This window comes from Camelus dromedarius, chromosome 9 (genome assembly GCF_036321535.1).
Source record: "Camelus dromedarius isolate mCamDro1 chromosome 9, mCamDro1.pat, whole genome shotgun sequence".
In the NCBI taxonomy this organism is placed as follows: domain Eukaryota; kingdom Metazoa; phylum Chordata; class Mammalia; order Artiodactyla; family Camelidae; genus Camelus; species Camelus dromedarius.
The window spans coordinates 68,937,723-68,960,989 of NC_087444.1; the positions used below are offsets into that span (position 1 = coordinate 68,937,723).

General features: G+C 52.9%; 2 protein-coding genes and 1 long non-coding RNA gene across 4 annotated transcripts in view; 1 reads left to right on the plus strand and 2 right to left on the minus strand.

The window, feature by feature from the left end:
- The window catches only part of LOC116154909 (uncharacterized), a 94,013-nt gene extending 90,474 nt beyond the window's left edge, over nucleotides 1–3,539 (minus strand). Inside the window, exon 1 of one of the 2 annotated variants that reach the window (XR_010382361.1) lies at nucleotides 3,394–3,539. This is a non-coding gene — a long non-coding RNA (uncharacterized LOC116154909). Of the gene's footprint in view, nucleotides 1–3,155; nucleotides 3,312–3,393 lie in introns of those variants that run through there. The other variant, XR_004138973.2, reaches the window with a different exon arrangement.
- Nucleotides 3,540–3,576: 37 nt separating this feature from the next.
- MAP3K10 (mitogen-activated protein kinase kinase kinase 10) lies at nucleotides 3,577–19,526 on the plus strand. The gene is made up of 10 exons (XM_064489328.1): nucleotides 3,577–4,928; nucleotides 8,485–8,665; nucleotides 11,577–11,725; nucleotides 12,182–12,357; nucleotides 12,977–13,223; nucleotides 14,766–14,882; nucleotides 16,679–16,856; nucleotides 16,968–17,080; nucleotides 17,407–18,087; nucleotides 18,879–19,526. Exons 1-10 carry the CDS (start codon nucleotides 4,247–4,249, stop codon nucleotides 19,199–19,201), a joined length of 2,847 nt encoding a protein of 948 aa, XP_064345398.1. The 5' UTR covers nucleotides 3,577–4,246; the 3' UTR covers nucleotides 19,202–19,526.
- Nucleotides 19,527–19,657: 131 nt separating this feature from the next.
- TTC9B (tetratricopeptide repeat domain 9B) lies at nucleotides 19,658–21,890 on the minus strand. Its single transcript, XM_031458696.2, has 3 exons — nucleotides 21,447–21,890; nucleotides 20,707–20,889; nucleotides 19,658–19,867 (listed from the first exon to the last, which is right to left on the minus strand). The coding sequence occupies exons 1-3, from the start codon at nucleotides 21,859–21,861 to the stop codon at nucleotides 19,758–19,760; spliced, it is 708 nt and encodes a 235-aa protein (XP_031314556.2). The 5' UTR covers nucleotides 21,862–21,890; the 3' UTR covers nucleotides 19,658–19,757.
- Nucleotides 21,891–23,267: the final 1,377 nt, after the last annotated feature.

The following is a 23,267-nucleotide window of genomic DNA, read 5'->3' on the forward strand; positions in this document are numbered from 1 at the left end:
ATATTGAAAACTGAATTTCTAAATAATTTGGGAGTAAAGGGGGAGTGAAATTATGAGGTTTTTTTTTTTTTACTTTTATATTTTTGAGGGGGGAGAAAATTAGGTTTATTTTAAAATTATTTTTAGTGGAGGTAACAGGGATTGAACACAGGACCTTGTGCAAGCTAAGCATGCACTCTACCACTGAGCTATACCCTCCTCCCCCAAAATTATGGTTTTTTGGAACTGAATGACAATGAAAGCACTGCGTATCAAAACCAGGGGTATACATAATAAAATAAACACTAACGTGGAAAAAAAAATGAAGTCAACAATTAAGGCAGAAACTAATTAAATAAAATAAATCCCCTCCCCAAAAAAGTAGGAGAGATTATCAGTAAAACAAAAAGCTGAGAGCTTTTAAAAGACTAATAAAACTATAAAATTTTTGGCAAGTTTGATCCAGAAAAATAAGGGAATGAACAAATAAATATCAGAAAAGCCAAAAGAAATATAACTCTGGACCCAAAAGATTCATAAGAAGTAATGTGCAGAAACTTATGCTAATGAATCTGAAATCCTAGATGAAATAGATATGCTTTAGGTAAACATAAATTACAAAAATTTATTCCAGGAGAAAGTAATAAATCTGAATAAACCAATATCCACAGAAGAGGATGAAATTGTAGTCAAAGACCTACCAAAAAGGCACCAAGCATGGATGATCTTACAGCCAAATTTTACCAGATGTTCAAAGAACAGATAACTCCAATATATCACAAACCATTCCAGATTACAGGAAAAGGTAGGTGGTTCCCCCAAATCATAGAACAGGGCGAGCATTCCCCTTATGTCAAAACCAGGCAAGGAAAGCACAAGAAATAAAACCACAAGCCAATTCCATTCATAAAAACAAACGCACAGCAACCCTAAATAAAATATTATTAAATCAAATCCAGCAATAGTGAAAGAGAGAAGGACGGTTCAGCATTAACAGATTAAGGCAGAAAAGTCATCTGATTACATCAATAAATGCATAAAAAAGCATCTGATAAAAGTCAACCTCTAATTTAAAAAAAATCTTAGCAAATTAGGACTAAAGTTTGATAAAGGACTTCCACAAGAACTACTGAAAACATCACACTTAATGATGAAAACCTTAGGGGAATTCCTTTAAAAAGTCTAGAACAAGACAACGATTGTCCATTATCACCACTATCATTCAACATTGTACTGGAACTCTTAGCCAAAGGGGAAGGGGTGAGAAATGAGTTATAAAGATTGGAAAAACTAAACTAAAAAAAACTAAAGGCTTTTTTTTTTTTTCAACAACGATGTCATCTAGCTAGAACAGTGTGGAGAATTATCTGTCAAGCTATTCTAGAACAAGTAAGAGTAAGTTCAACAAGTTAGCCAGATCCAAGATCAGCATTAAAACCCCAACAGCAGTAACTGATTAGGAAAAAAAATAATAAAATCCCAGCCATAAGTAAATAAGTAAAAACAGTAAAGTTCCAGTGAACGGACCAAAGAAAGCAGGTACAAGATACCCCCGGACAAAATTATACCAAAGTCCAAGAATAAAAGACTCAATATTACAAAGTCATAGTCTCTCCAAATTAATAATTTATTCATTACAATTCCAATCAAAATCCAAAGGATTTTTTATGGATTTGACAAATGCCATCCCACGCCCCATTTCCACTGCAGAGCCCACCAGGTTTAGAACCAAGTCAGATCCCTTTCCTCACCCAAGTCTAGGCACCAGCTTGGAGACCACCTGTTCTACCGCTCTCCTGTGTCTTTGACTTGCATCACCCCATAAGCAATTGGTAAACAGTAATGATATCAGCAAAGCACAATCATACTGGTTAATATGCAATTTTCTCTAGGAAGGGAATGTTTTGAAGCAATCTGGGGCAAGATTTCTCACAGTTAAAGAGGAAGCCTTAGTAATAAAAGATCTTAAGAGGAAAAGCTGCAACCCTACAGAAATGCATTCCTTTAGATCCACAGCGGATAGTTTAGTGATTTCAAAGACCGTAACGCTTGCTACAATGGTATGGTATGTAGCAAAGATGTGAACTCTGATGAAGAAACTGCAACGATATTTTCTCAAAATAACAGATTAGTGAAGAAGACTACACCTTGGATCCGAATTTTAATTTTGAAACAAATGGTCTCCATCAGAAGTTAATATTTCCAGACCATCATCTCCAAGGAAGAAGCACAAGCCCCAGCCTTTACGATTGCAAAGAAGGCACTGAAGTTACCGCCAAGCTCAAATGCCGGTGGAAATCTAAATGTCTAGTATTTCTATTAGAATCGTTATTGGCTTTGTAGCACTCTGATTATACAGTTGCATACTTCTTGAGCAATCCGTCCTAATTCTATTTTTCCCATAAAATAAAGCCTTTTATTTTGAGTGCACTGTCTTGCACAACTCCAGGTTTTTCAGGAAAGCATGTATCGGGTTACAGCAGAAGCGCCTGTACTTAGAATAAAATGGGGCTTCTCGTTCAACAAGCATTCTTGACAGACCCTTAGTTTCCCTCACAAGTAGCCAGGAGAGCAGGTACCCACTTCCCTCCGAGTGTGGAACAACTTCTCAGGAGATCGTGCGGCAAGTGTCTGGAGTTTGGGCACCGGAGCCCACGGTGGTTCCCCTCTTCTCTCCTCGAACCAGACCCCCAGGCCACTCAGGAGAGGCTAGGTGAAAAGACCCAGAATTTTGCGGCTTACAAGCTTAAAGATCACGAGCAAGGCCGAACCTCTGCAGGGTTCAGTTTCCTCATTCTTTAAATGGGAAGGCAGTGTTGTAAAAATCATGGTTGTCGTGGTGGCGGTTTGTAACTTTAAAATCTACCTTTGATTCTTGTTGTGCCATTTATAATTGTGACCTTGGACAAGTAACTTTACTTCTCTATGCGTCATCTGTAAAATGGGGACTTTGCGAGGATTTAATGATACCATGTGTGCAAAGCACTTAGCATAAGATGCACGTTAAGCCCCTGTTAATAAATTTGAAGTTTCCATTACGGAAGGCGGGGGATTCTCGAGTTCTGACTGAGGAGGCAGAGGAACCCAGAGCTGGTGGGGAAAGCAGACGTGGCTGTGATTTCCCTAGGGACACCACACACATCCTCCCAGCCCCGTTTTCCCCTTAGAGGCCTTACCGTCAGCCCGACCCCCCAGCCTGCTGGAGCCCGTGCCCGCGGTTTGGGGGCTGCCTCCCACAAGCGCGAGTCGGAGAACGGACTACACTTCCCGGCGTGCACCCCGGTCGGGGCCCCGAGGGGCAGTCCAGCCGCGGGGACCTCTTCCCGGCCGCGTTAGAGGTTCGGGGCAGTAACCACCATTCACGAAGCTCCTGTTTTTCGCTTTACGAAGCGCGTCAGTCGCCATCAACCCCACCTTGGGCAGCGGCCCCCGCAGGGTCTGAGGAGCGCTGGGCCCTCTCCTTTCCTCTTCCAGGCGTCCAGCCCACCGCGTCCCAGGGAGGGCCCGAGGCCAGGCGTATCTCGCCGGGAGGATTCCTTCGGCCCCGTGCAGCCCTCACTTTGGCCCGAGGCCAGGTTCTGGAAGCTGAGGTCCGGGCAAGGACCTCGAGGCCGCGCTGCCAGAGACTACAACTCCCAGGTGGCACAGCGGCGCGGCGGCAGCGAGCACGTCACTCAGGCACCGCCAGCGGCCCCGGGAAGCGGCGCGGGCGGGGGCAGGGGCTGGAGCTGAAGGGGAGACCGGTGCTGAGGATGGGGGCCACCCGGCCGCCCCGCGCTTGAGGAGGCCGAGGGGCGCGCCACCCCGTCCTGGGGCGGGCGCCCCCCGGGACCCGCCAGCCCCGCCCCGCCCGGCAGTCGTGGCCCGGGATGCGGAGCCGGGGGCCGCCGGTGGAGCTGCGCGGGGTGAGAGGCGCGGGGAAGGGGGCTGCCTGCTTCCCTCGCCCTCGTCCCCCACCGGCGGGCCCTGGCAGGAATTCGGCAGCCGCACCGCCAGGCCTTCTAAGCGCGCTGACGTATAGGGGGGACAGGTGAAACCCCCGCCCTACCCCCACCCCGCCCTGCTGGGACAGCTGAATCAGAGGGGACGACCCTGCCCTTTTAAAGAGGCTTTTTCTTGCTCCTGCGGAGGGCCTCCCAACCATGGCCTCCAGGAGCTCCCTAGCACCCGCAGGGACTGCGCCCCATCCTGGCCGCCGAGACCCGCCCTCTGCATCCCGCGGGCAGCCTGTGTGAAGCGGCCTCCCGCAGCCCCCGGCCCCTCCCCCATGGAGGAGGAGGAGGGGGCGGTGGCCAAGGAGTGGGGCACGACCCCCGGGGGGCCCGTCTGGACCGCGGTCTTCGACTACGAGGCAGCGGGCGACGAGGAGCTGACCCTGCGGAGGGGCGACCGAGTCCAGGTGCTTTCCCAGGACTGTGCCGTGTCGGGCGACGAGGGCTGGTGGACCGGGCAGCTACCCAGCGGCCGTGTGGGCGTCTTCCCCAGCAACTACGTGGCCCCCGGCACCCCCGCCGCCCCCGCTGGCCTCCAGCTGCCCCAGGAGATCCCCTTCCACGAGCTGCAGCTAGAGGAGATCATCGGTGTAGGGGGCTTTGGCAAGGTCTATCGGGCCCTGTGGCGCGGCGAGGAGGTGGCAGTCAAGGCCGCCCGGCTGGACCCTGAAAGGGACCCGGCAGTGACAGCAGAGCAGGTGCGCCAGGAGGCCCGGCTCTTCGGAGCCCTGCAGCACCCCAACATCATTGCCCTCAGGGGCGCCTGCCTCAGCCCCCCACACCTCTGCCTGGTGATGGAATATGCCAGGGGGGGCGCACTGAGCAGGGTGCTGGCAGGGCGCCGGGTGCCCCCTCACGTCCTGGTCAACTGGGCTGTGCAGGTGGCCCGGGGCATGAACTACCTACACAATGATGCCCCTGTGCCCATCATCCACCGGGACCTCAAGTCCATCAACAGTAAGTGGTGTCCTCCCCCAAATACTTGCTACCATAGAACCTTGTGAGGCTAAGCCTAGGTGGCGGGAAATGGGGACACCAGAAGACACTTCCTGGGGCAAGAAGGGGCAGCAGTATACCTTTAGGGCCAGGTGAGGCAGTCCTTGCCCGATTAAGGGAGGAAAAGGAGGCCCAGAAAGGTTGAAGGAATACCTGCCTCCTAGGCTACAGTCACAGTAGCTCAGTAAATATGTATCCATGGACTCTGTGACAAGCCTTGTGTTCCCTGCTGTGAGCAGGACAGATGCGGTGCCTGGCTTCATGGTGCTTACTGTCCAACCGCGCTTCCAGAGTCCACCAGGCAGATACAGAACCTGGCCTGTAGCCAGGGTCTCTCAACCTCAGCACTGTTGCCATTTGGGGCCAGATGACTGCAGGGGGCTGCCCCGTGTGATGTAAGTTATTTAGTAGCATCCTTGGCCTCTACCCACTAGAAGCCATTAACATTCCCCACCTTCCCATCCCCAACTATCGCAACCAAAAATGTCTCCATACTTTGCCAGATATCCTCTGGACGGCAAAATAGCCCCCAGTTGAGAACCACTTCTGGAGTACTTCTAGCCTCTACCCCAGCTCACCAAGACAAACTGGGACAGATGAGGGAGGAGGGAAAGGGGTGTGGCTTATGTAAAAGATTCCAGGCTGCCTGACCTATCATAGACTCTCCAAAGTTGATTGGTTGGTTGAATGTGGACTGGGGCCAGATGGAAGGCAAGGTTCCTCATGATGTCAACAAATATTAATTGAGCACCTATCAAGTAGAAGCCCAGCAGAGACCAAAACAGCCATGGTTTCTGCCCTTATGGCGCTCACAATCTAGGAATTTCATTCATTTTTCCAGATATTTCCCGAGCACCTGTTGTGTTCCAGACCCTGTCCTGACTGACCCTTAGGATACAGCAGGGAAAAAATCCTATCTTCCTGGCTCTCCCGTCCTTCCTCTGCCCCGTCTCACGTCCTTTCACTTCTTCATTTATTTGTTCATTCTTTCATTTGGCATTTACTGGGCCAGATCATATCCTAAGCAAGAAAAGCCAGCATGTTCCCTGCCTTCACATGAAATGTGAGGGTTTCCTTTTTGCCCTCAACCCTCACATCTCCTCTATTTCTGATTTCTGTCAATTCCATGTCTTGAAATTTGTTTGACTCCATCCCACTGTGTCCACGTTAGTTGCTTTTCCCCACCACCAACAACCAGAAGCCCCTAGAACAGAGGGGCTATTTCTTCCTTACCTCTCAGGCCTGGCATTCGTACACTCAACAGAGAGCTGCCAGGTGTCCTGGGTGGGCCAAGCCCTGTGCCAAGGATGGGGAATTGAACAAGACAGACACAGATGGTCCCCACTTTCATTGATGTTCATCATATTCTAACTCCCCTGAAATGCTGGGAAAATGGAGGCAGGACTGCCGACATACTCCTCTTGAAGGTTGGGATCCCTTCTTGGCCCTTCCTCACCCCTGCTAATTCACAGCCTGCAGGTGGGATATCAGGACATGCTCCCACACCCCCAAATTTTTCTGTAGCCAGTGTCACTTAGACAAAAGGTCAGTGGGGCTCTTAGCCGGGGCTTCCTGCTCAGGCAGGGAAACTGCTCCATGCCTGAGACAGAGGAATCAAGGTCTCCCCTAAGGAGCACCTCACTGATGTCATTCATTCATTGATTCATTCAACCAATAACTCTGAAGTGGAATTAGGCGTTCTAGGCACTGTCCTGGGTTCTGGGATTACAGATGTGAACAAGGCAAGATTCCCCCGCCTTATGGAAATTATATTCCAGTGAACAGAAATAGATGGTTAATATTTAAATAGATAAAATTTCAAAGAGCTTCAGGGGCTCTGAAGGAAATAAAGCAGATTAAGGATGGGGCAGAGGGAGCTCTTTAGATCAGATGGTCAGGGAAAGCAATATTTGAGCAGAGACCTCAACCCAGAAGACCCGCCTTACAGAGATCTGGGCAGGGCACAGGCCCTGAGGTGAGGATGAATTGTTAGAGGAGCAGCAAGGAGACCAGAGGTGTTGGAAGAGCTGGAGTGAGGCAGAGGTGGAAGAGACAGGGCAGAAAAGTAGACGGGCCAGATCATGTTAACCTCGGGGGCCATGGTGAAGACTCTGGGTATTTTATTCAATGTAGTGGAAGCCATTAGAAGATCTTGGGGTGACATAATCAGATATACATATTTTTAAGTCAATTGATTTAGGACCAGCCTAGGAGATACAGAAATAAAGTATAAGACCATGGGGTGTTCCCTCTGTCACAGGGTCACTCCACAAACAGGAGAGGTAAGGACCCAGAGAGGGAGGACTTCTAGGAGGTGGAGTCACATGCTAGAGGCTCAGGAGGCTTCCAGGAGGAGGGAGCATTTGAGTTGGGCTTTTAAAAAGAGACAGGATTACCAACTGTGTTACCTTGGGCCATGGTCTGAGCTCTCTAACACTCAGTTTCTTCATCTGCCAAATGGGCATGACGAAGAACTGCCTCATTGTTATTCTGACTGGAGAGATAGCCAGGCATGGTCAAACGCAAAGGTGGAGAAATAAGGAACAATTCTGATGATATCACACACTGATAATAATAGCTAATGCTTTTAGAGGGCCTACTATTGCTTCAGCCAAGAAATCTTATCCCCAACCCTATAAGGTAGATGCCATTATCGTCTCCATTAAACAGAAGAGAAATCTTAGTGTTAAAGTAAATTGTGTAAAGTTATGCAGCTTATAAGTGGCAGAGCTGGGATTCAAACCCAGGCAGGACACTGTACACTTTGGGGCCTCTGTTTGACAGAAGGTAGTAGAATATCATAGCAGTTAAGAGATTGGGCTCTGATGACAGATCTAGTTTGGGTCTTTGCCCCACCACTTTCTTAGCTGTGTGATCTTGGCCAAGTGACTCTGAGCCTTAGTTTGCTAGTCAATTAAATGGGTTGCTTGAGAGGCCTCTTAAGGCCTAGACTTGGAACTGGCACTCTTGTCACTTCTGCCTCATTTTATCAGCAAAGCCAGTCACATGGCCAACCCAGAGTAAAGGAAAGGGAGATACACTCTGCATCTTTCATGGAAAGAATTTTGAAGTCACGTGGCAAAGAATATGACACAGAAAGGAAGAGAATTGGGGGCTGTGAATCCAGCTATCCCCACAGCAGGTGACAAAAAGGAAGACCATCCCCTTCTGCTCATGGTTGGTAGTTGCCACTTCTGGGGTGGTTGGGAATTCAAGGCCAGGACCAAGGAGAACCAAGGCCTTGGCCTTTCACTTGACCTTTCACTGAGCTCCCTAGAGCCCAGGTTAGAGTCAGGAGGACAAGGAATCCAGGAGAAGTTCACTGAAGCCTGGGGCAGGGATGAGACCAGCGTGGAAGGGTTCATGGTATTTGAGGCCTGGAAAGGAGCTGGTAGAGGGGGGCCACCCAAGGCAGCAGGGGAAGAACAAGGAGGAGCTTCCCACTGAGGCGGGGGCAGGACACGCGAGTCTGCAGCCCCGCAGGCCAGGGTGACCCACCTTTCTTCCTCCCCTACAGTCCTCATCCTGGAGGCCATCGAGAACCACAACCTCGCAGACACGGTGCTCAAGATCACGGACTTCGGCCTCGCCCGCGAGTGGCACAAGACCACCAAAATGAGCGCCGCAGGGACTTACGCCTGGATGGCTCCGGAGGTTATCCGTCTCTCCCTCTTCTCCAAAAGCAGTGACGTCTGGAGGTGCTGACAGTGGGACCGGGGAGGCCTCCTGGAAATGGAGGCGGGAGGAAGGGGGAGAGGGCAGAGTGGGAGGGACAGTCACTGGCTGAAGCTGGAATCTGGCCTGGCAAAGAGGCCTGCCCAGTAGGTCAGACCGTCAGCCCGGCACCAAAGCAGGTGTCCCCTCTGCTAGCAGAAGTGAGCTGAGGAGGACTTGGATTACAGTTTAAAATTCCAAAGATTATAAAGATAGGCTGGCAGCACCCAAGGCCCCTCAAACACCATCAAGTATGCTGCCCCCCTCATCAAACAAGAGATTGAGATCTTTGGAGGCAACCATTCATTCATTCATTCATTCATTCATCCAACTGTGCTGGGAGGTAGGGATACAGCAGTATATAAAAACAGACTCATTTCCTGCCCACAAGGATGATACATATAAACATACATCATGCACAAGAAGCTGAAAGGGCTGTTTTTAAATTAAGAAAATTGTAAAATAATTTTTAACAGATAATAAGTTAATTCATCAGAAAAAGTATTAGATGGTCTTACAAACTAAGGGGTTGATCGAAAAGCACTCTTGAGGGCTGGTGGTGACCTCGGAGAAGGCTTTTCTGAGAAGTGATACTTGAGCTGAGTTCTGGATGACAAGAAGGAGCCAGCCATGCAAAGTTTGGTGGGGGAAAGTTTCCCAGGCAGAGGGTACAGCTTCCACAAAGGAGAGACTGAGGTGAGAACGAGCTTGGTGTGTTCCAGAAACAGCCACGAGACCTGCGTGGCTGGAGTGGAGCAGGCAGGGAAGGACATGGTAGGAAATGACATGGGAGAGAGAGCCAGAGGACCCTGCAGACGAGGGACCAGACTCCAGGTTTATTCTAAGTGTGTTGGAAAACCATTAGGGGTGTTTGTGAATGACATGTTCTGATTTAGCATCGCAAAGTCTCCCTCCACTGATAGGTTGTAGGGGGCAGGAGTTGGGGCAGGAGGCCAATGAGGAGGCTTTTCATCACCTGCGAGATCTGGTGGCAGCAGAAACTCAGCCTTCTACTGGGGGGAAGCCAAACCCAGATCAATCCCCAGCTGAGGCTCCAGATGGACCAGGCTGCACAGTCATGGTATTGGGGCAGATAGATCAGGCAGGAGGTCCCAACTAGAGCAGCGCAGCCCTTTTGGGGAGAGTTTAGGCTGGTTTCACATCAGCTATTCATTTATGGTCCTAACATTTATGGAAACCATATTTTAGTGGCAAAGAACAAGAAACCCCCCCCCCAAAAGGCTGATATTTTTGTGCTCATGTAAAGCCCAGGACTGAAATGGTGCCCCCAGTGTTAGGGATTCAGGGTCCTATGTTAGGATTTTTAACAGGGGTGTCATTGACATTGGGCAGGATAATTCTTCCTTGTGTGTACCTAGTGAGGTACTGTCCTGTACTTTTCAGAATGCTCTGTATCCATGGTTCCAAGCCACCAAGTGTAGATAGCACTCTTCAGTCATTGTGACAATCAAAACATCCCCACAGGTTTCCAGAGACGTGGGAGAGTTGGGGAGGGGCGTGTCTGGCCACCTCCAGTTACAAGCCACTGTTATTTTCCTCCACCTTGTATGGCCTTCATTCCCAGTTCACTTCATGGTCCAAAATGGCTGCTTGAGCTCCAGCTTTTATGTCTACATTCCTACCAGTAGGAAAGAGAAATGCCCCTTTAAGGATACTTCCTAGAAGTCAATTGCACACTACACACTCTCCTATATCCCACTGGCCAGAACCATTGTCATATAGGCATACTTAGCTGCAAAGGAGGATGGAAAATTATTTCAGGTAGCATTTGCCCAGCTCAGATATACCAGTGCTGTCACTGAGAAAGAAGGGGAGGCTGTCAGCATGAGGGCAGGGGTTGTGTCTATATGTTCCAGTATCTGGAACAGTGCTTGGCACACAGCAGACGCTTAATAAGTATATGTTGACTGAATGTGTGTGGGGATGAGTGGGGGGAGACACGGAGATCTTTTACGTGTTAGGCACTGCATAAAACAGTGATCAGGATCCAGAAGGAGCACAGTTTACTGGAGAAGATGGACATGCAGGTGACTGTGGTACAGTGATGCATGCTCTGGTATCGTGCAGCTATTAAGGATGCTGTTGTGGGCATCTGGCAGACCTGAGTCCAAGCGTGGCTTCATCACTTATGGGCTGTGAGACCTTAAACAAACAACTTAACCTCTCTGAGCCTGCACCTGCTCATTGGATAAAATGAGGGTCATATCAGTGCGATCTGCTTTACAGGACTATTGGGAGGCCTAACGCAGTGCTGGCCTGGCATAAGTGCTTTGTAAATGTTACTGTTAACTTGTTTTTAGAGGTAAGCGTGGAGGGTTCTATGGGAACATAGTAGAGAGGCCTCCAACCCAGCTTTGGAGGCTGTGGAATTAAGGAAGCCTTCCTGCCAGAGGGAGCACCTGAGTTGTGACTTAAAGGGCAGTTACACAAAGGAAAGGGTGTTCTCGACAAAGGGAACAGCATATGCAGAGGCCAGAGGTTAGGAAGAACAGGCTTTGTTCAACTGTTCAGTGTGGCTGCAAGATGACGCTTGGGTTGGTATGAGGGCTGAGAGTGTTTAGAGGCAAAGCTTCAGGGGTCAAGATCAGGGATAAGAAGGGTGGATTTGGCCAGTAGGCACAGGGAACCCACTGAAGGTTTTCAGGCAGGGGAGAGGGAAGAGAGGCAGAGCAACGGAGAGACATCAGAGAGCCAACTCCACCACATCTATTTGAGACCAGGCCGCTGGAGATCAAATCAGTTTTTTGTGGCCTCACTGGCCAGGGCTGGATGTTGGGAGGAGGGAGGCCCACCATGGGACTCGAGGCAGGGCTAGGGTGTAGGTGAGGATTGGGGTGGGCTGTGGCATCACCCCTCCCTCTCCCCCACCTGCAGCTTCGGGGTACTGCTCTGGGAGCTGCTGACGGGTGAGGTCCCCTACCGTGAAATCGACGCCTTGGCCGTGGCATATGGCGTGGCTATGAACAAGCTGACGCTGCCCATCCCCTCCACGTGCCCCGAGCCCTTTGCCCGCCTACTGGAGGGTGAGCCAGGGCCCCGTGGAGAGGGTAGGCTCAGCTTGGGGTGGCAGGCGCCCTCAGGTCCAGACCTCACCCCTTCACACCCATCGATACCAGTGGGCCTGGGAGTGTGGGAGAAGCGGCTGGAACCCTTGGACCATGAACAGTCTCCCCAGTGCTTGGCTTCATGGCCTCCAGACCCTTGTTCTGGCCACACCCACAGCTCTTGAGGGCCACCTGTCAGGATTCACTGGCCCTGGGAGTCTTCCCTGATCCTTGATTCTGCCACCTCTTGGGGAGCAGGTCCCTGAGTTTCTCTCCTCAGAGTTTCACCAAGTGAAACACTGCCATGAATTTGGCTTTAATTCCTTCCCCTCAGCTCCATGGGAGCTATTTGTCCACAGTCCCTTGAAGTCCTTCCTCCACTGAGCAGGCTGAGGCCCCAGAGTGTGACCACTGACATTTCCACTCCCACCCCAGAATGCTGGGACCCAGACCCCCATGGGCGGCCAGATTTTGGCAGCATCTTGAAGCAACTTGAAGTCATCGAACAGTCAGCCCTGTTCCAGATGCCACTGGAGTCTTTCCACTCGCTGCAGGAAGACTGGAAGCTGGAGATTCAGCACATGTTCGATGACCTCCGGACTAAGGAGAAGGTAACCCCTGGACCGAGGGGGCAATGTGGGAGGGATGGAGCAAGATCCCTGAGTCCTGATACTTTAGACCGGGCAGAGTCCCTTCCCCTGAGCCCAGGATCTTTGGGTCCATGCAGGGCCAAGGGACCCTTTTTTGCATATTAAGAAAAGCTTCCTGTTTGCAGATTGATAAGAAAAAGGTACCCTGCACTGAAGTACTTACAAGTGACATTGCATGAGGTCTGGGATTGGCTTTAAAATACTACAGCAAAAATGACAGGGAGAGGGGAGAGAAAGAAAGTGATAACATGAAAAAAGACTTGCAAAGTATAGATAATTGTTGAAGTCAGATGATAGGTGGGTGGGGTGCACTTTCTCTCTCTGCTTTTGTGGATGTTTGAAGTTTTCCAAATTAGACTTAAAAAATTAAAAATTGAAAAGGGAAAATAAAAAGAAAAGCCACCTCTTTCTTTGGTCTAACACAGTCCCCTGACCTGTGAAGTGAGTTAGATTGTGCCCGGAACTTGCCCCACAGCAGGATGCCCCTGCGCAGAGCATCAGCCAGCCCCAGCAGCCCTGGATCCATCCCTGGGGAAGAGTAGCTCAGCCCCTCTCCCCAAGCCACCCCTTTCTTCTCCAGGAGCTCCGCAGCCGCGAGGAGGAGCTGCTGCGGGCAGCACAGGAGCAGCGCTTCCAGGAGGAGCAGCTGCGACGGCGGGAGCAGGAGCTGGCCGAGCGCGAGATGGACATCGTGGAGCGTGAGCTGCACCTACTCATGTGTCAGCTGAGCCAGGAGAAGCCCAGGGTCCGCAAACGCAAGGGCAACTTCAAGCGCAGCCGCCTGCTCAAGCTGCGGGAAGGAGGCAGCCACATCAGCCTCCCCTCTGGTACCCGCCCGCGTCCCCTGAGCATCCCCCAAGAGGCTGCTGGGAGCATCCCTAACCCAGGGGTTATCTCTTCTATTTATTTATTCATTCATCCATTCATTCATGCTTTTTTATTGCTAAATTTAAAGATGACAGAAAAACTATACAGCTTAATGAGTGAGTAGAGTCACTCCCACAAAAGCAGAGGGCCTATAGCCACCTCAGATGCCTCCACATGCCCCCTCAAACACATCCCCCTGCCACCCCAAGAGTAACCCCTGTCTTGACTTTTAGGGCAATCACTTCCTTACTTCTCCGTGTAGTTTTGTCTCCCAGCTATTTGTTTAATATCTTTTAATCTGCCTCTATTCCCTCCTTGCCAATAATTTTTTGAGGAACTGCTTCATTTATCCTGTAGCATTTCTCACAGTCTGGATTTTGCTGCTTGCATCTCCCCAGTATCTCTTAACATATCTCGCTGTGCCCTGAATTTCCTATAAATTGGTGTTAGGTCAAACCATGTGAAATTGCTGATGTTCGGCCATTTTTGACCTACAAAAACAGAAGTTTCACATGGACCAACCTAACAGTTGGATCTCAGGACTTAATAGGTTTCAAGTTCAGGTTTGATTTTTTTTTTGAAGACTGCTTTCTAGGTAATGTCACAAGGCATATTGTGCTGGTCGTTTCTCCCTTTGTGATGTTACAAGCCCCAGAGCAGTGCCCCAAACAGCACTGGCCAACAGAAATATAATTCGAGCCACATGTGTAATTATAAATTTTCTAGTAGTCACATTAAAAGAAGGGGGACAGGAAATAAGTGAAATTAACTTTAATAATATATTTCATTTAGCCCAATATACCCAAATGTTATGGTTTCATGTATAATCAGTACAAGAACAAAATTGTTAATGAGATTTTTTACCTTCTTTTTTTCACACTAAATCTTTGAAATCTAGTGTATGTTTTATATTTCTAGTGCATCTCAATCCAGGTGCTAAGTTTTCATCAAAAATACTTGACCTGAATTGAGATTTCATAAAATGTACAGTTGAAAAAGCAGATTCACTTACCCAAGTAGTTCCAAAGACACTTAAACGTTTCCAGTAACCAAACCGAGTATCCGTTTTTAAAGGTAAATTTAATTAGCTGCAATTAAACAAATAAAGGTAAAACCCTCCAGTTCCTCTGCTGCACAAGCCACATGTGAAGCACTCAACTGCCGCATGTGGCAAATGGCCACTGTATTGGATACTCAAGCCTAGATCCTCAGAGCGGTAGTTCTCAAACCTGAGTGTACAGCCCCGGGAACTGGGGGACTGTTACACCAGGTTAGATTGCTGCACCTCACCCCCACAGTTCCTGATTCAGGGAGGGCCCAAGAATCTGCATTTCCAAGCAGTTTCCACTAGACATTGATGCTGCTGGTCTGGGACCACACTTGGAGAACCACCGCATTAAGGAATGCAAAATGGTGATATTCCTTCTGTCCTTCTACAAAGGGAACCGCTCTTTTGCTACCCATGGAACCGTGTGCTTAGGAAAGCCTCTTTCCCTTTGCAGGCTTCGAACATAAGATCACAGTCCAGGCCTCTCCAACCCTGGACAAGCGGAAAGGATCCGATGGCGCCAGCCCCCCTGCAAGCCCCAGCATTATCCCCCGGCTGAGGGCCATTCGCTGTGAGTATCTCCCAAAGCCCTGACCAGTCAGTCGGTGAACAAACTTATCTGAGCACATACCTTGTACCAACCCAGAGCAACATCAGGGGATGAGACAGGCAGGGTCCCCTCCCTCATTCTCATCAGGAGAAACATAACAAACGAGTAAACAAGTTGGTAGGCAGGATAATTTCCTGTAGAGAGAAGCACTGTAAAGGAAATCAGGGAAGGGAATAAAACAGAATTGCTATTTTAACATCACAAGGAAGGCCTGTCAGAGAAGCTGAGGTTTGAGTGGGGACCCGCATGGTAAGAAGTGACATATGTGGAGATCTGAAGGAACAGTGTCCCTGGCAGAGGGAACAGCAAAAGCGAAGGCTCAGAGGTGGGAACAAGCATGGTGTTCGTCAGCCAGGAAAGCCGGCTTGGCTGGAGCAGAACACAGGGAGGGAGAGCAGTAGGTCTGTGGTCAAGGATTTGACAGGGCCCAGATCACACTGGGCCATAAGAGCCAGGATAAGGAGTCTGGATCTTATTTTAAATGTGATGGGGGAGTCTCTGGAGGGCTGTGAGCAAGGCAATGATAAGATAAAATCTACCTTTTCCCTCAGGCTGCTGTGAGGAGTAGGGATGGTAGGAGGTCAGGAGTAAAGGCGGGAGACAAGTGAGACGAGGGGTCTGAACCAGGGCAGGGGCCTGGGAGAGGGGAGGTGGCCAGTCAGCTGCGTGGCAGAGATGCGGGTGTCAGGGTTTGCTGATGAGTTGAAGGGCACTTGGCTGACTCCTTAGTTTCTTGTGCCACATTGTTCAGCCCTGTCCTCACCCCACACACCACTCCCCTATAGCACCTGCTTTGTACCAGGCCATTCTCCTGAGGGGACGCAAAGACAATGACCAACGGTGGCAGGTGGTACTAGTAGCAGGGTACATTCAAAGTGTGGCAGGAACAGAGGCAAGAGAGCAACTGACTCTAGCGAATAAACGGCTCCAGAGCTGGAGGCCTGAAGGGCAAGCAGGCAGGAGAAGGGACTGAAAGGGAACAGAATTCCATTGAAGGGAACCGCCTGTGCAAAGGATGGAGGTGTGAAAGCTGGGAACCGGAAGACACGGGGTCCCACCACAGCACTATTGCCCTCTACCCAAGTGTCCCATGCCATCTCTCACCTTCCTCTCCAGCACCAGCCACATTGGCCTCCTGGCTGTTCTGTGAACACTCCAGGCATGTCCAGCTGCAGGGCCTTGGCATCTGCTGTTACCTCTGCCTGAAATGCTCCTCTCCTTTGTATCTATTTGACTCACTCCCTCACCTGCTTCAAATTCTTGCTCAAATTTCTCCTCACACATGAGGCCTTCCCTCACTCCCCAAACCCCCATCTTGCTTCATATTTCCCTCAGCACTTACCACCTTCTAGCTCCCTACCCACAGGACTTACCTAGTGTGATTCTTGTTGGCCGGCTGTCTTTACCCACTAAAATGTAAATCCCCTCAGGGCAGGGAGTTTTGTCTGCTTTGACCACTTCTGTCTTCACAGTACCTGCCCTGGGGCTTGGCACAAAGTAGGTGCTGTAAACATTTGAGAATGAATGGACAGCTGAAGGGTCAGGCTGTGAGGAGTGCAGGGCTGGGCCCTTGCCCTGGCAGCAGTGGGGAGCTCTGGGAGGAGGTAGAGCTGGGAAGAGTCAGGACTCAATTTAGAATCCAAGCTCCACTGGGCTTCCCGCTGGAGGGTGGAACCATTGTGGGAAGAGGAAGGCTGGGAGCTCAACGGGGACAGACTCTCCAAGACCCAGTAACCAAGTGGCTTCTCTTGGCCCAGTGACTCCTGTGGATGGTGGTGGCGGTAGCAGCAGTGGCAGCAGCAGTGGTGGCAGTGGGACATGGGGCCGCAGCAGTGGACCCCCAAAGAAGGAAGAACTGGTTGGGGGCAAGAAGAAGGGCCGGACCTGGGGGCCCAGCTCCACCTTGCAGAAGGAGCGGGCTGGAGGAGAGGAGAGGTACTGGCCACATGGAGCCCAGCCTTGTCCTGTCCCCTCCCCCAGGCCCTTGGCGGCCAGAAGGCTTATGACCCGACCCCACCCCCGCCTCATCTGTGGTGCCCTCTGCAGGCTGAAGGCCCTGGGGGAAGGAAGCAAACAGTGGTCATCGAGTGCCCCCAACCTGGGCAAATCCCCCAAACACACACCCATCGCCCCAGGCTTTGCCAGCCTCAATGAGATGGGTAAGAGGGTGAGGGCCCCTTTCAAAGGGAGAGGGAGGGGTGATCATTCCCCCAAGGTTGTGGGGAGAAAGCGGGATTTCACTGGGCCAGCCCGCAGGACGCATTCCTGGGCTCCAGACAGCCAGTCTCTGGGGGTCATTCCCAGGGCAGGAGGATTTGGGGGGAGAAAGATTCGAGAACCATGCTTAGTGGGACTTGGTGGTTTCGCTGTTGGAGGGGTCACTATGGGCAGCCCCGTACCTCCAAGTCCCCGGGGGCTGAGGGGCCAGGGGCGAGCCCCGGAGCCCAGTGAGTCGAGTCCAGTGACGGCCCTCTCCCGGTTGCAGAGGAGTTCGCGGAGGCGGACGGAGGCGGCAGCGTGTCCCCCTCTCCCTACAGCACCTCGTCCTACCTCACGGTGCCGCTGCCCGCCCAGCCCTCCCCGGGGGAGCGGGCGCCGTGGGAGCCCCCGCCGCCAGCCCGGCCCGGGCACGGCTCCCGGCGGCGCTGCGAGCTCGCGCTGCTGGGCTGCGCCACGCTGCTGGGCGCTGTGGGCCTGGGCGCCGACGTGGCCGAGGCGCGCGCGGCCGACTGCGAGGAGCAGCGGCGCTGGCTCGACGGCCTTTTCTTCCCCCGCGGGGGCCGCTTTCCGCGGGGCCTCAGCCCGCCAGGGCGCTCCCCGGGCCGCCGCGACGACGCGGCCCCCGGCCCGGGCCTGGCGCCCTCGGCCACCCTCGTGTCGCTGTCGTCCGTGTCCGACTGCAACTCCACGCGTTCGCTGCTGCGCTCCGACAGCGACGAGGCCGCGCCGGCCGCGCCCTCCCCGCCGCCCTCCCCACCTGCGCCCCCGCCCAGCACCAACCCCCTGGTGGACCTGGAGCTGGAGAGCTTCAAGAAGGACCCCCGTCAGTCGCTCACGCCCACTCACGTCACAGCCGCGCGCGCTGTGAGCCGCGGTCACCGCCGGACGCCCTCGGACGGCGCGCTGGGGCAGCGGGGGGCACCCGAGCCCACGGGCCCTGGCCCTGGTGAGTGAGGCTCCACGCGCCCAGGGCACAGAAAAATGCCCATCTCCCCTGTCCCCGCCGAGGACTAGTGTCCTAGCCCAGCAATGACCCCTTGGATGCCAAGGCAGCCTCCTCCGGCTTAGCATGGGGAAGAAGGGTCTGGGTCCCCGTGGCCCCCACTGTTTTGCGAGGCCTTGTGGGTCACCGGGTAATTGAGACACAGAATGCAGCAGAGGTGACAAATTCTAATGCCTACAAGGGCCAGGCAGGTGACATTAATGGCAACAGTAATTACTAGCGTTAACCCCCATGTGCCAGGCACTTTTCTCTGTACGTTTACTAACATGACAAAGATGATTAGAACAGAGAGGAGCTAAGTACCTCCCATCAGGCACTGTGCTACTTGTTTTACTGTTACTGTTATTATTTTATTTTATCCTCACCTATGTAGCGAGGTGCTGTCATCCCCAGTCACAGGTGGTGGCATGCCTAACGTGTCTCTGTGGGTCTTTGTGAACCTGGCCTAGTGGAGAAGAGGTGTGAGGGATGAGGGCTTTGTCTGGAGTGGCAACAAGGAAATGGGCTCTGAAAGATTAAGGATTGTGCCCAGAGTTGCACCCAGATGGGTGAGCAATTAGGAGAATCGGGGGGTGGCTAGGTAAAGGTCTAAACCCTGCTGGAAAGTGGGCCCAACAAAATCACCAGATCTTTTTCAAGAGAAGTCAGATTCCAGTTTTCATGTACATGCTCCTGGCTTTTAAATACCACCCTCTGGCCGACCCTACTCACCTCATTTCATCCTCTCTTACCAGGCCCTCGGGATCCCCTGGACTTTCCCCGTCTGCCTGACCCCCAGGCCTTGTTCCCCACCCGCCGACGGCCCCCCGAGTTCCCTGGCCGCCCCACCACCCTGACCTTCGCCCCAAGACCCCGGCCAGCTGCCAACCGTCCCCGCCTGGACCCCTGGAAACTGGTCTCCTTTGGCCAGACACTCAGCATTTCGCCTCCCAGCAGGCCGGACACTCCGGAGAGCCCTGGGCCCCCCAGCATGCAGCCCACGCTGCTTGACATGGACATGGAGGGGCAGAGCCAGGACTGCACAGTGCCCCTGTGTGGGGCCCACGGCTCCCGTTGAGGCCTGCCCACCACCGCCCGCCTGGGCAGCCATGAATGTAGCGCCCCAGGCCCCGCCCCAGCCCACCATGCCACAAGGCAGGGGAGGCCCTGGGCAGGATACTCACTCTATTTATTGGGGAAGGGGGGTGGGAGGGCACTTAATTTATTCCCTTGTACCCCGGGGGGGGGCCCTGTGCCCACCCTGTGGTTGGGGGGGAGGGTGGGCAGGGATACTCAGGGACAGGGCATCATGGGGAGATTCGGCACAAAATGCAGCATTAAAGGTAACCCCTACCCCCTACCAGGCATGGCTGTGTGTCTTTCCGTGGCCCAGGCCCTGATCCTAGGTCATCCCCAATGGGACACCCCCACCACCCCATGCTCCCTTACAGGCCTCTGGATTTCTGAGGTCCAAGGGGTGGAGCCCAGGCCCATGTCCCCTCCAGGGCCCCCATAAGAATACCACACAAAGAGGTTATGGTCACCAGTGACAAGTGCTTTACCAGTGAACACTAGTTGGGGGAAGTTACATGGTGAGTGGGGAGTGGGGTGGGGACTGTCCCCCCTGGTTAGCCTCAGCCAATGACATCCCGAGTCCCGGTCCCGGCCCCACTGTCTTCCCGCTGGAGGCTGCAACGGTTCATCTTCAGCTGAGTCAGCTGGATGTAGCGCAGGACATTGGTGTCTGCAGGGGAGTTGGGCAGGTCATTATCTGGGAGTCCTGGGGCAGCAGGTGATAACTGCATCACCTCGGTTCACACCTCATTGTCCCCAGCCTTCAGTGGCTCCCCTGCACAGCTGGTATTGCCAGAGCCCTTTTCCAGAAGCCCCAGCCAAACAAGCAGAGCACGGCGTGTCACACCTCTGCCAGGCTTGCATCTGCTCAGAGACTCCTGTCACACTTCTCACCCTCTAGTGACATCTGCACGAAGCCTGTTACTCATCAAACCACTTAGCAAAACTAATCTTGCCTCTGCTCGCACACCCTGTATCGTGCACCTGTTGTGTTCCCTCTTCATTGGCTTTTAATAGAGAACCAAGTTGGGTGTCTGCCCGCCCCCAACCTCCCACCACACACACACCCGTGATCTCCCGCAGGGTAAGGACAAGCCTCCAGCTCTGCCAAACCCCCCCCACCACCAATTTCCTGGCATTCCCAGGAAACAAGTGAGTGAATAGGTGTGTGAATGGATTAGTGAGTGAGTAGATGAAAGAATCTGAGGGGAGGGTAAATGGAGTTAGGGGTGAGTGGCTAGGGAAGTGGCTGAGTAGGTGAACAGGAGGCATCAAGATGGGTTAATGGCAGAATAGATGAGAGGTGGTTGGATGAATGTTAGAGGAATGATAGGTGAATGGACATGAGTGAAAGGCAGGGGATTGGATGAGAGGGTGTGTAAGTTGTAGATGGGTGGAGAGTGGACGTGAGGTGAGTGGTACAGCACTCCCTGAAGCAGCTCTGCGCTGAACCTCCTGCCTTGTTTCCTCCGCCCTAGCCCTTTTCCCTGCTCCCAGCCCGCCCCTCACCTGTGGGCTCCCGGCTGCGGGCCTCCTGCAGGTAGCGCAAGGCGCGTGCATAGTCGCCCAGGTGGTAGAAGGCAATGCCGGCGCGGTAGGTAGCCTTGAAGTTGCCCTGCTGCTTCTCCAGCACCTTGAGACAGTACTCGCGCACCCGCTCATAGTTCACCAGCTCCGACTGCAGCAGACAGGCTGCGGAGGCACCAGGATCGGTGCTCTCAGAATCTGTCGACACCCTCAGACCTCACTTGACCGCGAGGAGCCTGGCCTTCAGACTACAGGGAACCCCTACCCTTTTCCGTGGCTGAGCCCTGCCTAAGGGATTGCTCAGGCCACCCGGGGCCGCCAAGCTTCCGACCAATCAGGATAGAATAAATCTGCGCCACCGCTAGAGGGCGCGAAAAACACAGACAGGGGGCTCTCCAGTGCTTACTGGGAGGTGTCTATAGGGGAGAGTACTAAGGGCGATCTCAGAGGTGAGGGTTGGGTTCTTAAATGGCTTATCCAGGGTAAGTTTATCTCACCTGAGGTTCGCAGGTGACAGCCCAAAGTCCATTTCCTGCATCCCAGCTCCTTCCATCCCTAGACTCCCAAACCCTCTCCCTGATCAAGCTCTGAGTTCTCCCCACCACAGACGCCAGCCCTGGCCCCTTTAAGCCTCCAGCTACCCTCCGCAAGACTTGACGAGTGCCCCTCACTTCCTACCCCTGTCACATATGCACCCTCTTCTCCCCCCGACGGCCTCGTACCCGTGAGAGAGTCGTAACATTCCACCTCCGTGTTCTCCACCAGGCGCCGCTGCTCCTCGCTGAGGCGGGCTGGCCCCGGGCTGGTGGCGGGCCCGGAGGCGGGGGCGGGAAGGCCTCCAGGGCGGGCCCCTTGCGCCGCCTTCAGCTGCAGCAGTGCCCGATGATACTTGCCGATGGCTTCCCGGAACTTCTTCTCTCGGTAGCAGCGCTGGCCCTCTGCCTTAAACGCCACGGCGGCCCGCAGGCTGCTGTCGAGCGCTGCACCCAGACCCCCCGACGGCTCTGGGGCAGGACTGGACCGAGCCGACCCATGGCGGGGCCCAGGACCCGGCGGGGAAAGGGCGGGAGGCGGGCGCGGCGGAGGCTCAGGGGCAGCGCTGAGCATCAGCACCGGGGACAGCGCGCCGCGCTGCATTGTGGGAAACTCCTGCGGCCGCTGCTGCAGCTACCGCATCGCCCCCCGCGGGGCCGGTCCCCACCCTTTCTCCGCCCCCGCACCTCCAGCAGCCGACTCCGGCTGCCCTCTATGGGTCTAGAGAAACCCCTCAATACTTCCCCACTCTCTCCTCCAAATCTCTTCTTCCCACTCCCCTTACCCTCCACGCTCTCCTGCCTTCCCTTCTCTCCCATGCCCAAAGCCAACAAACCTTTCTAGAAAGAAAGAACAAGTCTGGGGAAAAGAGCAGGAAGATAACCTCGTGGAAAGCTGGTTTCAGCCCGCTAAGCATTTGGCATAGTGGATAAGAACACAGGCCATGGACTCAAGGTGCCCCAGATTCAAATCCCTGACTATTTTCTCACTAGTTACATGGGTTGGACAAATCACCGAAATTATCTGGAGCTCTGTATCCTCATCAGTAACACAGGACTACGATAGCTACTTTGGAACCCATTCGTTTATCTCTGCAACAAACAAATACTGATGTTTCTGTGTTCATCTGGGCTGCACGATGCTGGGACATAGGAGAGACTGAGAGCCTCAGGCCCTACCGTCACTGGGTCCCTGGACAAGTGGGGAGACAGATCAATGATGCAACAGTGGGCCCCCAGAGTTGGCCAGCCTGAGAAGTCCAGGCAGACGGGTCGGGGCTGGGATGGGGGAAGCGCAACAGGCTCTGAGGGCTTAGAGGAGGCCCCTGGCCTAGGAGAGGTGGTGAGTGAAGACTTCCTGGAGGCGGCGAGAACTGTATGAACTAGAGAGATCTGCTTCTGCCTTCACTGAGCTCAGTCTCTGGATAGGAAAAGCACCGGGAAAGCAGTCAAATGATAGCCCAGAGTAAGGAGCACAATAAGAAAAGTGTACAGAAAACACCTGAAAGGCTTCTGAAAGAAAAACTGATGGTGAATGATTATCCTTCAACCCTCCTTAGCCGCCTTCTCAGCTGTGGGACCTTGTCCAAGCGCCTGGATCTTGCTCCACCTTCCTTCTGTGTAACACGGAGATAACAAGCGAGCTAACTTCTGAGTAGCTGTAGGGACTGAATTATATTATGCGGGTAAAGCACGTAGCACAGTGCCTGGTACAGTAATAGGCAAACGACAACCGGTGCTTATCACCCCGAGACTGTGAGATATGTGATAATAAGTGCCTGACTCTGAGCCAGCATTCACAAATAGTTGTTGAATGAATGAGTGAATGGGTAACTTAATGTGTTAGCAGCATTACCCGCAAGGCCATAGCTTGGGTCTCATTCACAAGCACCAAGACTATATTTCCCCCATCCCCACCTCCTCCCACCATTCTTCCCCTGGAAGCCCCATGGCAGGTCCCACCCAACAGGCCCAAACCTGAACTTGACACCTTCCATCTCAACTGCAGCA

Excerpts from the sequence above, each read along its gene's own strand:
- MAP3K10 (XM_064489328.1), top strand. The coding sequence starts at position 4,247 with ATGGAGGAGGAGGAGGGGGCGGTGGCCAAGGAGTGGGGCACGACCCCC. Across the intron at positions 4,929-8,484 it reads GGACCTCAAGTCCATCAACA|TCCTCATCCTGGAGGCCATC; the intron begins GTAAGTGGTGTC and ends CCTCCCCTACAG. Across the intron at positions 17,081-17,406 it reads TGCCAGCCTCAATGAGATGG|AGGAGTTCGCGGAGGCGGAC; the intron begins GTAAGAGGGTGA and ends TCCCGGTTGCAG.
- TTC9B (XM_031458696.2), bottom strand. The coding sequence starts at position 21,861 with ATGCAGCGCGGCGCGCTGTCCCCGGTGCTGATGCTCAGCGCTGCCCCT. Across the intron at positions 20,890-21,446 it reads ATGTTACGACTCTCTCACGG|CCTGTCTGCTGCAGTCGGAG; the intron begins GTACGAGGCCGT and ends GTGCCTCCGCAG. Across the intron at positions 19,868-20,706 it reads CCGCAGCCGGGAGCCCACAG|ACACCAATGTCCTGCGCTAC; the intron begins GTGAGGGGCGGG and ends ACTCCCCTGCAG.